Genomic DNA, 13531 nt, shown 5'->3' on the forward strand with positions numbered 1-13531 from the left:
ATTAATTCACGTGATGGAAAGCAGAGGATGATCTTAAAGGAAATATAATGGATTCTGTCCTATTTCATTAGTCAAGAATATGAACTGAATGACCATGAGTTACACTCCACACACAATAGACTAATCTGTCATTCCTAAAAACTGTGACCCCAGACTATGTCATAGGGTAGTATGAACTGGCCCTCCACTACGTGACCCTGCGTTAGAGTATGGGGTTTGCGGCTGTAACAAAGAGCCTACCTAATGTGACAGAAGTGTTACTTCTCTTATGTCAACATCCAAGCAGATAGGCAGTAAGGAGATTCACGAGGCAGGCCATTCAGGAGACTTTTCATGCTATCTAGCTGCACTGCCATTCTCTGGAGTATTTTTCTAATCTAGAAGGCCAGACCTCCCCACTAATATGTCATAGGCCAGCCCTTGGGAAATGAAAAAAAGAATATGGAGCACACTTTTAAAAATGTAATCTAGAAGCTACACATATCACTCCAGCTCACATCCCACTGGCTGAACTTAAAGTCATATGACCACACCTAGCTGCAAAGGAGGCTGTAAAATGTAGTCACTGGGTAGGCAGCCATGTGCCCACCCAAAACCTGGGGATTATTTTTAAAAGGAGAGGAGAATATTGGGGAATAATCAGTATTCCCTAACAGAGACCAAATATATTTGATACCTCTCAGAATATTTCAAGGTTTTTCATTCAGGTATTTTAACATTAAATAATTATTTATAACGTACCGTCTCATGAAAAACCTCTCAGTAGGTTATCACAGTTAAAGATTATAGTCTAAACATAAATGCACTGATCACATATCTAAGTTCTGAAACTAAACATCTCTATCAGAAAAAAGATAAAAAAGAATGTACAGGCAACACAAGATTGGCCATGAGTTGCTAAGTGCATAAATTAGGTTTCTGGTACATGTGGATCTTCATACCATTCTCTCCACTTTGATGTATGTCTGAAAATTCCATTAAAAAATTAAAAACAAAACCGAAAACAATCTGTCACCACAACTCTACAGAATAATGCTAGCATCTTCTCAAACAACTAAACTAGCACAGTTAAATATTTTTAAATGTTGATCAATAATCACCCTGCTCTCTTCTTAGTAATATTTTGCTTCTGAAATTTCTTGGGATGGTATGATATTTCTTCGTAATAATACATTTTGCTAAAATGAAACTTCCAGCTTTGGAATATATATAGTCTATATGGCAATGTCACACTTGGTAGAAAGCTATTGGTAAAGTTATTCTTCTTACGAGGTGTCAAAGGAGTAAGGTAATTTTTGTCACCACCAATTAAAAACTTTTACGAAACAGGACTGTTATAGAACAATTAAACCTTGCAAATGCACTAGTCTCCAGGAAGAAAGTCCTGGAGGAAATTCTGCTTATTAAAATTGCAATTTTAGTTTCCATTAAAAGAGAATAAGACAACAAAAGATGGGCTGGCAAGACAAATTATTTCTTAATGTCAGTTGAGCTTATTTCAAATGAGATAGCGTATCTACACCAGGTTGGGTTCAGTACAATTTTGTCTCTTCAACTCATTTATCTAATTCAGTCATCTTGATTATGGCCTCATGGACTTCATTTTCAGAGAAAGAATTCTGTAACAAACAGCCCACACACATGCTGATTACTGAACAGTTAATTCTAATTAACTTGGGCATGACAGGAGAATTTTGATAAAGTCCTAGAATACAAATATAGTCTGCTTATACTAGGCTAACTTATATAAAAAACCCACAGCATAGTCTCCAGACAAAACAAGAGAGTCAAAGAGATCTAATTTAAAAAAACAAATGAGAAAATTAAAATCACAAATAATTTATTCTTCCGTTAGAGTTGATACAGTTTTAAATAGCAACAAAGTACACAGTGGTGGAAAATTGGCACAGAACCTAAAAGCGTTTCCATCACAATAAGGCTGTCCATGCTTTATGTGTTCAAACTTGATGTCCATTTTCTACTGACCATGTTGGAAAAAACCCTATTCTGACCTTAAAACACACACACTCTCTTTCATACACACACAGAGACACATTAAAATTTCTCCTTTTGATTACAGTATGTTGAGAACAGTACGTTTTGCTTATTCAGATTTATCGCACCCCTTCTGTTTTGTTTCCAGTTAGAAGTGGGGAAAAAACAATTCAATTATAAAGAATATACCTTATTCCCTGGGCACAGGCAACTGTGATGAAAATAGCAACTTACCTTCGGGCTAGATCTTTTCAGATTATGCTTAAGTAACTGTGGTTATAAACTTCTCAATGCATGATTTCCTGCCCAATGCAATATCCCTGAAATCACCTAAAACAGTCAGGCACAGGACAGTCTCAAATATGATTAAATATACCATGCTAATAAACAAAGTGATCTGAAATGCAACCTCTATGCTTTTAATACAGATCAGAATAAACATCATCAATAAGCGTTTTCCTAAACATCTCTATGTTATATTAACCAACATAAAAAAGGGAAAAACTTAGAAGTGTTCCTTCCTTTATAAATGGCATTATTTCCAGTCAATAAAGGTTTGTAAAGTCTCCTGAACTATTTTTATTATATAAACCAATTATCCTTCTAATGTTAAAAAATAAAATTACTGAATCAACGTTGACTCTTCTTTGACATCATTTATAAAATGTTTTGATATTACTTACTAAGTTCCCTGATTACTCAAACAAGGTAAAATTAACACTTTTCATTTTCAGTTATTGCTCTTTTAGGAGAGGATTACCACTTCATTTACATGAAACTGTTAGCAAGATTCTTCAGATCCAATATGAAGTAATTCTTATTGCCTCACATTTTAAAACTGTATTATAAATGATCTTTTATAAAAAGGTTTTAACCCACAAAACTGGAAAGGTTTTAAAAAATGTCTTTTTACTTAAAACTGTATCACAGTGCCCTTGATTACCTAACACATAAAAGGGATCTGAATTTTCTCTAAAGAACATAACAGTGGACATATGGTGTGCTCTGTCTTTTCCCTCACCTTCAGCTTCACAGAACACCACTTTGAGACCAACACAATCAAGCATCCACCATGCTCCAATCCCCATTAACAGAGGACTTCTGATTCTGTCCAGTGCGTAGTGTACCTCCTTGCATATTCACCACATGAAATAAACATAATATACAAAATATTGCTGCTGTAAAAAGTGTACATTTCCCTCTTCCCCTTACAAAAAAATCTGTGGAAAAGTATTAAATTCCCTTAACCTTCATAAACATACAAAGCTGTTCACACCTTTCAGTCTGTAACAGTCCATTTGAAATACTGTTGCGAAATCATTGCAAATTGGTTATGTCATTCTATTTTCTGTCCAATGTTGCCATCTAGAGTAGACATGTGAAATCAAGAGTATTTTTGCGCTACTAAAGCCTTTTATAACTAAGCCACAAAGGCTGTTTACTGATGAAACAGCCACTTATCCACAAGGTTTTTCCAAAAACTAGATGGAATGGAAGGGTCTCTTCACAGGGAGGTGTCCACAGTGCTGAGGCGACAATATGGCTGCTAATAGATTCTGGCTATTGGAATGTAAGTACTTTTCACTGCTGGTAATTTCCATACTGTCCCTAAAAGATAAATTTAAAAATATAATTAGATCATAGTTTGACCATAACAGTTCGGCACAGAAAATTACAAATCAATCTTAACACTGTCATACTACAAAAGCAACTACAATCACAACAAACAAAAACCGTTACGTATAATATTTAGGTACAGAGTATCTCTGTAATTTCTTCTGATATTACAGTCAACTACAAATGGATTTCAAAGTCTGAGCCTAGGACAGCACCTATCAGAGTGAGAACTTAGATGTTTGGTGAATTTTATTGAACTGAATCAAGAATGAGTGAAGTTCTGGTTCTAAATGCTGGCATAGCATATACTAGTGTGTCAATTATATTCCAGTACAACAAGTTTGTGACTGTTTAGATTATTATAGTGACTTATGAATTAACACCAAGGTTATCTGGGATAAGTAGCAAGGATGGACAGATATCTGGGAGATAAAGGAAAAAGAACCTTCTAGCCACACTATGGAATTTGGGCCTCTTCCCGAGGCCAATGAGGTATTCGCAGAGGTATTCAGACAGGCAGCTGGTACATAAAATCAAAGAAAGATTGTTTTTGATTTTGTTGCTTTTAGTAAGGTAGACTTGAAGGGCCTGTAGGCTGACAGGAAGGGAAAGAAAATGAAGCACAGGTATAAAAGAGGTAATGAATGAAGTAACAAAATTCTACAATGGAGGTAAGCAGTGTCCAGTATACAGCTGCTAAGGCTAGCTTTTGGAGAAGAGAAGGAACATCTTCTCCTTCAACAGAGGAGAAAGGTAGAAGAAAAGAGGAATGTACTAGAAAAAATTTATTTTAATAACAAAAATGTCTTAAATGTGTTTAAAATAGCTGCTCATAAAAGCACTTGGGCACATAATCAGTTAACTATTTCCTTTGGCTAAATATCCCCCTTTAAGTCAAATTAACTATTTTATATCAAGAAAGTATTCTATAGTTGAAAGCCTTCTGTACAATAAGAAATAGTACCCTAAAAGTTTACACTTCCACAGAAGTAAGATATACTTCAAAATCTGTTGAATACCACTGTATCTAATGGAATAATGCACTATAAATAGAATTAAGGTATTTAAAAAATATTGATGTACTTTACATAATTATATTCAGAAAAATTTAAAGTCAATGCTCATCCTGAAATATCTGTAGGTAAGATTTGCTTTAAAATACTCAGTAAAATAGGGTGCGGGTATATAAAACAACATTGGTAAAATGCCGATAATTGTTGAATTTGGTTGGTGGGGTACACACAGATTCATGATGCTCCTCTTCTTGCTGTCTTTGTTGAAAAATTCCTATAATACCAAGTTTAAAATAAGAAATGCTTAGCATACGGGAACTTACTGTTCAGTTGTTACATTATCTAAATACTGAGTTTAAGTCCCAACTCTACTGTTGCCTTTTCATTTGAGACCAAGGAAAGCTCTTTGAGATTTTCTTCACCTATAAGGTGGGACTGTTAACATACCCATCCCTGGCTCTCAATTTTCTTTCTGTTTAAGGTTACACTAGTTCTACTTCATTTAGTTGTTAGGACACTTAAGTAAGAGAGGACATGAGAAAGAGCTTTCAAATATTATAAAAAAGTATAAATAAGCAAGCCTCAATGCTGGAAGGAAACGCTCCCGCAGTGAGTATGCGTGATGAGATATTAACAATGAAAGCGAGTTGCACATATTATGAATGATGTGAAAGCAGAAGAGAGGTTAAGAACTGGTGTGCTATATAAATAAAAGCTATAATGTATCTCCTATAGCATGAATTACTTGACGATAGGGACTAGGTCTTATCCATTCTTATGCCCCAAGTATTGAAGAGTGCCTGACACATAAAACTTCTTCAATAATGTACACCAAATATGATATTCAAGCAATTACAAACATTTATTGAGCAAATACTATATGCTCATCACCATAATAAATTTGAAAAACAGGGAAGGTAAGACTTACAAATAAAGTATAATTGCAGAACAAGGTCTACAAAAGTTCAGAAAGGAAAAGGCTATCACGGCTAAAATAATTTGACATATATTTCAGAGACTGTGAGAGCCTTAAGAAAATAGTAAAATTTGAATGGCAGAGAAAAGAAAAGGGGCACTTCAAATAGAAGAAACAGCTAAAGCAAAAGAATGGAGAAAAAATAGGTAAAAAATGCTTAGGGAATTGGAGAGTGAAAAAGAATACACAACAATCAGGACTAGAAGCTATTGATTATTTGCTAACACAGAGCTTCAAGTAATGGATATGAGAAGTCTGACTAATATCAACAATAGCCAACTCTTAATAAATCTCAATAACTTAATATATCTCAATAATATATCTCAATAACAATATATCTCAATAACTCTTAATATATCTCAATAACTCGTACAATGTGTCAAACACTGTAACAAGTGTTTTGTGTCCATCTGTTACCTGTGCAGTAAATATGATATCCATTTTATGGATGAAGAAATTGAAGCACTGAGAGTTTAAGTAACTTGACCCACACCCGATCACTTTGCTAGGACAAAATCAAATCACAAGCAAGCCTCAATGGCGAAAAACTGAAAGCATTTCCACTAAGGTCAGGAACAAGACAAGGTTGCCCACTCTCACCACTCTTATTCAACATAGTTTTGGAAGTTTTAGCCACAGCAATCAGAGAAGAAAAGGAAATAAAAGGAATCCAAATCAGAAAAGAAGAAGTAAAGCTGTCACTGTTTGCAGATGACATGATACTATACATAGAGAATCCTAAAGATGCTACCAGAAAACTACTAGAGCTAATCAATGAATTTGGTAAAGTAGCAGGATACAAAATTAATGCACAGAAATCTCTGGCATTCCTATATACTAATGATGAAAAATCTGAAAGTGAAATCAAGAAAACACTCCCATTTACCACTGCAACAAAAAGAATAAAATATCTAGGAATAAACCTACCTAAGGAGACAAAAGACCTGTATGCAGAAAATTATAAGACACTGATGAAAGAAATTAAAGATGATACAAACAGATGGAGAGATATACCATGTTCTTGGATTGGAAGAATCAACATTGTGAAAATGACTCTACTTCCCAAAGCAATCTATAGATTCAATGCAATCCCTATCAAACTACCACTGGCATTTTTCACAGAACTAGAACAAAAAATTTCACAATTTGTATGGAAACACAAAAGACCCCGAATAGCCAAAGCAATCTTGAGAACAAAAAATGGAGCTGGAGGAATCAGGCTGCCTGACTTCAGACTATACTACAAAGCTACAGTAATCAAGACAGTATGGTACTGGCACAAAAACAGAAAGATAGATCAATGGAATAGGATAGAAAGCCCAGAGATAAACCCATGCACATATGGTCACCTTATCTTTGATAAAGGTGGCAGGAATATACAGTGGAGAAAGGACAGCCTCTTCAATAAGTGGTGCTGGGAAAATTGGACAGGTACATGTAAAAGTATGAGATTAGATCACTCCCTAACACCATACACAAAAATAAGCTCAAAATGGATTAAAGACCTAAATGTAAGGCCAGAAACTATCAAACTCTTAGAGGAAAACATAGGCAGAACACTCTATGACATAAATCACAGCAAGATCCTTCTTGACCCATCTCCTAGAGTAATGGAGATAAAAACAAAAATAAACAAATGGGACCTAATGAAACTTCAAAGCTTTTGCACAGCAAAGGAAACCATAAACAAGACCAAAAGACAGCCCTCAGAATGGGAGAAAATATTTGCAAATGAATCAACTGACAAAGGATTAATCTCTAAAATTTACAGGCAGCTCATGCAGCTCAATAACAAAAAAATAAACAACCCAATCCAAAAATGGGCAGAAGACCTAAATAGACATTTCTCCAAAGAAGATATACAGACTGCCAACAAACACATGAAAGAATGCTCAACATCATTAATCATTAGAGAAATGCAAATCAAAACTACAATGAGATATCATCTCACACCAGTCAGAATGGCCATCATCAAAAAATCTAGAAACAATAAATGCTGGAGAGGGTGTGGAGAAAAGGGAACACTCTTGCACTGCTGGTGGGAATGTGAATTGGTTCAGCCACTATGGAGAACAGTATGGAGGTTCCTTAAAAAACTACAAATAGAACTACCATATGACCCAGCAATCCCACTACTAGGTATATACCCTGAGGAAACCAGAATTCAGAAAGAGTCATGTACCAAAATGTTCATTGCAGCTCTATTTACAATAGCCCGGAGATGGAAACAACCTAAGTGCCCGTCGTCGGATGAATGGATAAAGAAGATGTGGCACATATATACAATGGAATATTACTCAGCCATAAAAAGAAACGAAATTGAGCTATTTGTAATGAGGTGGATAGATCTAGAGTCTGTCATACAGAGTGAAGTAAGTCAGAAAGAGAAGGACAAATACCGTATGCTAACACATATATATGGAATTTAAGAAAAAAAAAATGTTATGAAGAACCTAGGGGTAAAACAGGAATAAAGACACAGACCTACTGGAGAACAGACTTGAGGATATGGGGAGGGGGAAGGGTGAGGTGTGTTAGGACGAGAGAGAGACATGGACATATATATACTAACAAACGTAAGGTAGATAGCCAGTGGGAAGCAGCCGCATGGCACAGGGAAACCGGCTCGGTTCTCTGTGGCTGTCTGGAGGGGTGGGATAGGGAGGGTGGGAGGGAGGGAGACAAAGAGGGAAGGGATATGGGAACATATATATATGTATAACTGACTCACTCTGTTATAAAGCAGAAACTAACACACCACTGTAAAGCAATTATACCCCAATAAAGATGTTAAAAAAAAAAAAAAACTGTATATCTGCGACCATTAGCAAATTCCAGGGTTAAAAGTATGGGTTTGGGAAGCAGAAATCAATGCCTAGTTTTAATTCTCCCACTTACCAGTTTCTTGTCCTTGAGGCAAGCTATCTACCTTCCCTTTCTTGACTGTCTCATCCAACAAGTGAGGATCATCATGATTTCTACTTCAAACAGTTGCTCTATAAGAAAAGCACGACAGCACTCTGCAAAGTGCTGGTGTGGCTGGAGGCAGGGGCGTCGTGAAGGGCCCAGTCCCTGGGTCTTAGCCACTCAGCTCGGCCCTGCTTACCCATCATCTTGGGTGGATCACTCCAACTCTCTAAGCTTCTCTCTCTCTCTGCTTCTTCAGCTTCTTTGTTTGTAAATTACAAAATTCCTCTGACTAGAGTAAAGAATAAATGGGAAAGGAGGCAAGACAGCATGGGAGGATCCTTCATCCCATCATGAACTTAGGAGATGTTAATGGTCTAAACAAAGATAAGGCAGTGGTCAGAGAGAAGTGGATGGATTCAAGAATGTTGAAGGAAGTCAGGCTAACAAGATGTCGTCAATTATTAGATGGGGAGAGGGAGGAAGACTTATGCATCAAATGTGGCACATGGCATTCTAGCTTGGCGATAGTGCCCCTCTCTCTAAGAGAGAGCATAGAAAGGAGGAATGTGTGGGTACAAAAACTATGAATTCGTTTTGGTTATGTGAAATTGACATGATATTTCCAAGTGCAGATGACTACTAGGCACCTGACTTTCAGAAGAGAAAGACTAGAAATAGAGATTTGAGAGTCAACAGCATGGTAAATTAAAACCATGTGCGTAAATGAGATTTTCTACGGAGTGTATGGAGTGAAGAGTCCCTAGACTGAGCAATAAATTTCTTTCCTTCTTAAAAGTATTCTGTCCCAGTACTTTTTAGGGGTTTCCTTCTCTATTCTTACAATCACCATTCAAATTTAGTAAGTGAAGGCCCTACATATTCACTCACCAGTATTTATTGACTACTCATTGTGTTCTATTAGGTGATGGAGACTCAACAGTGATAAAAAACAGATGTGGTGATGTCTTTAAAGAACTGACATCCTAGGGGAAGAGGGTATGATAATAAACAATAACTACATAATCTGTCACATGGAAATAAATGCTATGCTAAAAAATAAAAGCATCTAACACCATATTTCATGAAATTTTCCTTCTAAGATCAGGAACAAAGCAGGGATGTCCCCTCTCACCACTCTTTTTCTACACTGTACTGAAATTCCTAGTTTATGCAATAAGAAAAAGAAACAAAGGTAAACAGATTGGAAAAGAAGAAATAAAACTGTCTTTGGGGCTTCCCTGGTGGCGCAGTGGTTGAGAGTCCACCTGCCGATGCAGGGGACACGGGTTCATGCCCCGGTCCGGGAAGATCCCACATGCTGCGGAGCGGCTGGGCCCGTGAGCCATGGCCGCTGAGCCTGTGCTCCGCAACGGGAGAGGCCACAACAGTGAGAGGCCTGCGTACCACCAAAAAAAAAAAAAAAAAAACTGTCTTTGTTCACGGATGACATGATTGTTTAGGTAGAAAATCCCAAAGAATCAACCAAAGAAACTCCTGAAACTAATGAGCAAGGTTGCAGGATACGAGGTTAACACAGAAAATTCCCCTATACACTAGCAGTGAATAAGTCCAATTTGAAATTAAAAACAATACCATCTATATAAGCACCCCCCAAAATTGAATACTTAGGTACAAACCTAACAAAATATATAGAGAGAACTGTATGAGAAAAACTAAAAAATTAATGAAAGAAATCAAAGAACTAAGTAAATGCAGAGATGTTCCATGTTCATGGATAGAAAAATCAATATTGTTGCGACGTCAGTTCTTCCCAACTTGATCTTAAGATTCAACACAATCCCAATCAAAATCTCAGCAAGCAAGTTATTTCTGGATATTGAAAAAATAATTCTAAAATTATATGGAGAGGCAGAAGACCCAGAATACCCATACAACACTGGAGGAGAAGAACAAAGTCAGAGGAATGACAATATTCAACTGCGAGACTTACTATAAAGCTACAGCAATCAAGACAATGTGATATTGGTGAAAGAACAGAAAAATAGATCAACAGAACCGAATAGAGAGCCCAGAAATAGACCCACATAAATACAGTCAACTGATCTTTGGCAAAGGAGCAAAGGTAATACAATAGTGCAGAGATAGTCTTGTCAACAAATGGTGCTAGAACAACTGGATATCCACGTACAAAGAAATGAAATTTAGACACAAATCTTAACAATTAAGATTTTCTTCATTCAGAACATAAACTCAAATAGGACCTTTACCTAAATGTAAAATAGAAAACTATAAAACTCCTAGAAGATAACATGAAAAAAAATGTAGATGACCTTTAGTTTTGGAGTGACTTTATAGATACAACACCAAAGGCGTGATCCATGAAAGAAATAACTGATAAACTGGACTTCATTAAAATTAAAACCTTCTACTCTGAGAAAGACAATGTCAAAAAAATGATAAGACAAGCCAAGAAGACAAGGCAGTATTTGCAAAAGACACGACTGATAAGGGCTGTTATCTAAACTATGCAAAGAACTCTTACAACTCAACAATAAGAAAATGAACAACCCTATCAAAAAATGGGCCAAAGACCTGAAGAGACGCCTCACCGAAGAAGATATAAAGATGGCAAGGGAGCATACTGAAAAGGTGTCTACATCACATGTCACTGGGGAAATGCAAAGTAAAACAACAACGAGATACCCCATAAACTTACTGGAATGGCCAAAATTCTGAACACTGATAACAGCAAATGCTGATGAGGATGTGGAGTTAACAGAAACTCTCATTCACTGCCGGTGAGAATACAATATGGTACAGCCACTACGCAAGATAGTATGGCAGTTTCTTACAAAACTAAATGTACTATTACCATATAATCCAAAAATCATGCTCACTTCTTGGCATTTATCCAAATGAGTTGAAATTTTATGTTCACACAAAAACCTGCTCATGGAAGTTTATAGCAGTTTCATTCATAATTGCCAAAACTTGAAAGCAACCAAGATGTCTTTCAGTAAATGAATGGTATATCCAGACAACGGGCTACTATCCAGGGCTAAAAAGAAACACTTTATCAAGTCATGAGAAGACTTTAAATGCATATTATTAAGTGAAAAGCCAATTTTGTCATGCACATGATTCCAAGTGCATGACATTCTGGAAAAGGCAAACTACGTAGATCAGTAGGAAGGATAGAGGGATGAATAAGGGGAGCACAGAGGATTTTTAAGGAAATGAAACTCTTCTGTATGATATTATAATGGTGGATACAGGTCATTATATATTTGTCAAAATGCACAGACTGTACAACACCAAGAGTGAATCTAATGTAAGTTATGGACCTGGGGTGGTAGGTTTATTGATTATAACAGATGTACCACTAGGGTGTGGGATGTTGATAATGGAGCAGGCTATGTATGTGTAGGGGTAGGGAGTAAATGGAAACTCTCTGTACTTTCTTCTCAATTTTGCTGTGAATGTAAAACTGCTGAAAAAAAAGTCTATTTTTAAAAAACTAACTAGGTTTCTGGTCAAGACAGATTTATACTCCAGCCTGAAAAAAACCCCAGGGCTTCCCTGGTGGCACAGTGGTTAAGAATCCTCCTGCCAATGAAGGGGACACGGGTTCGAGCCCTGGTCTGGGAAGATCCCACATGCCACCTTGTGCCTGTGCGCCACAACTACTGAACCTGCGTGCTACAACTATAGAAGCCCATGCGCCTAGAGCTCATGCTCCGCAACAAGAGAAGCCACCACAATGAGAAGACCGCGCACCGCAAGGAAGAGTAGCCCCTGCTCGCCGCAACTAGAAGAAAGCCCACGCGCAGCAATGAAGACCCAACGTGGCCAAAAAAAAAAACCCCAAAACTACAAAAAATATATGAAATACTTGTATTCAGGACACAGGACAGAAGGTGATAAAGAACAGCAATCTGTGAGAAATGGGAAACAAATGAGGCAAGCACTCTGATTACTGCATCTTACTGCACTGAGAGTTTCCACACTGCAGCATATGGAGAGGAAGTAAGGCTGGGTCTGAGGTAAGAAGATAAAGCTTAGAGTCTGAAAAGAAAAAAAGGAGCTAGAGTTCACAGGCCACAGCACCAAAGAGGAAAAAAATGCACAGAGAAAAGAAATGCACTGTGGAGATCTGCAGAGGAAACCTCTTGAGTATTCAGCATAGCACTGGTATGCAAATGCATGCAATGAAAATACCCACGTCCAAGGAAAGAAACACCCCAATGGATTAGAGGAAACAATTCCTGCACTCACAGAGGAATGGAAATAGTGTTTATTCCCACCAGCCAGAGTGGAAAACCTCATAATTCCAGGGCACTGGGTTGAGTACCCAAAAGGGTCTTATCTTACTAGTGGGGATATTTAGCCCAGGACTAAACACTGTCTGGTCCTGCCTAACAAATCTTCAAGGCAATCCCCAAAAGATCAAGCTGTTTTCAAATTACTAAACTGCATCCCCAAACAAAACTCAAGAATGTTTGTAGGAATACAAATATATCCATCACTCAACAACATAAAAGTAATATTTGCAATTTCTGGCGTTTAATCGAAGATCATTGCACGTGGAAAGGATGAGGAAAATATGACCCAAAGCGAGGAGGGAAAAAAAACCAGTAGATCAAAACTGGCCCAGATGTTAGAATTACCAGAAAAGGATATTAGAGCAGTTAACGTACTTGTATTCCTCATGTTCAAAACTTTAGACAGAGACATGGAAGATATGAAAAAGACCCATATCAAACACCTGGAGATGAAAAATACAATGTCTGCAATGAGACACATCTGGGAGTGGATTAAAAGCTGGTAAGACAATGAACAAGAAAAGATTATTGAACTTCAAAACACAGCTACAGAAACTACCCAAAATGAAACAGAAAGAAAAAAAAGACTTAAAAATTAAACAAACAGGGCTTCCCTGGTGGCGCAGTGGTTGGGAGTCCGCCTGCCGATGCGGGGGGCGCGGGTTCATGCCGCGGTCCGGGAGGATCCCACATGCGGCGGAGCGGCTGGGCCCGTGAGCCATGGCCGCTGAGCCTGC

The 13531-nt window shown here is 37.3% G+C and overlaps 1 protein-coding gene across 4 annotated transcripts in view; it reads right to left on the reverse strand.

Annotated features, from left to right (window-relative positions):
• Positions 1-1823: 1823 nt before the first annotated feature.
• The window catches only part of SS18 (SS18 subunit of BAF chromatin remodeling complex), a 79850-nt gene continuing 68142 nt past the window's right edge, over positions 1824-13531 (reverse strand). The window contains exon 10 of one of the 4 annotated variants that reach the window (XM_007458391.1): positions 1824-3603. In XM_007458391.1, coding sequence (XP_007458453.1) covers positions 3577-3603 — 27 coding nt within the window. In that variant the 3' untranslated portion in view covers positions 1824-3576. The remainder of the gene's footprint in view (positions 3604-13531) is intronic. The other 3 variants (XM_007458390.1, XM_007458392.1, XM_007458389.1) reach the window with 3 other exon arrangements.

Source organism: Lipotes vexillifer, unplaced genomic scaffold (assembly GCF_000442215.2).
Source record: "Lipotes vexillifer unplaced genomic scaffold, Lipotes_vexillifer_v1.1 scaffold1342, whole genome shotgun sequence".
NCBI lineage: Eukaryota > Metazoa > Chordata > Mammalia > Artiodactyla > Lipotidae > Lipotes > Lipotes vexillifer.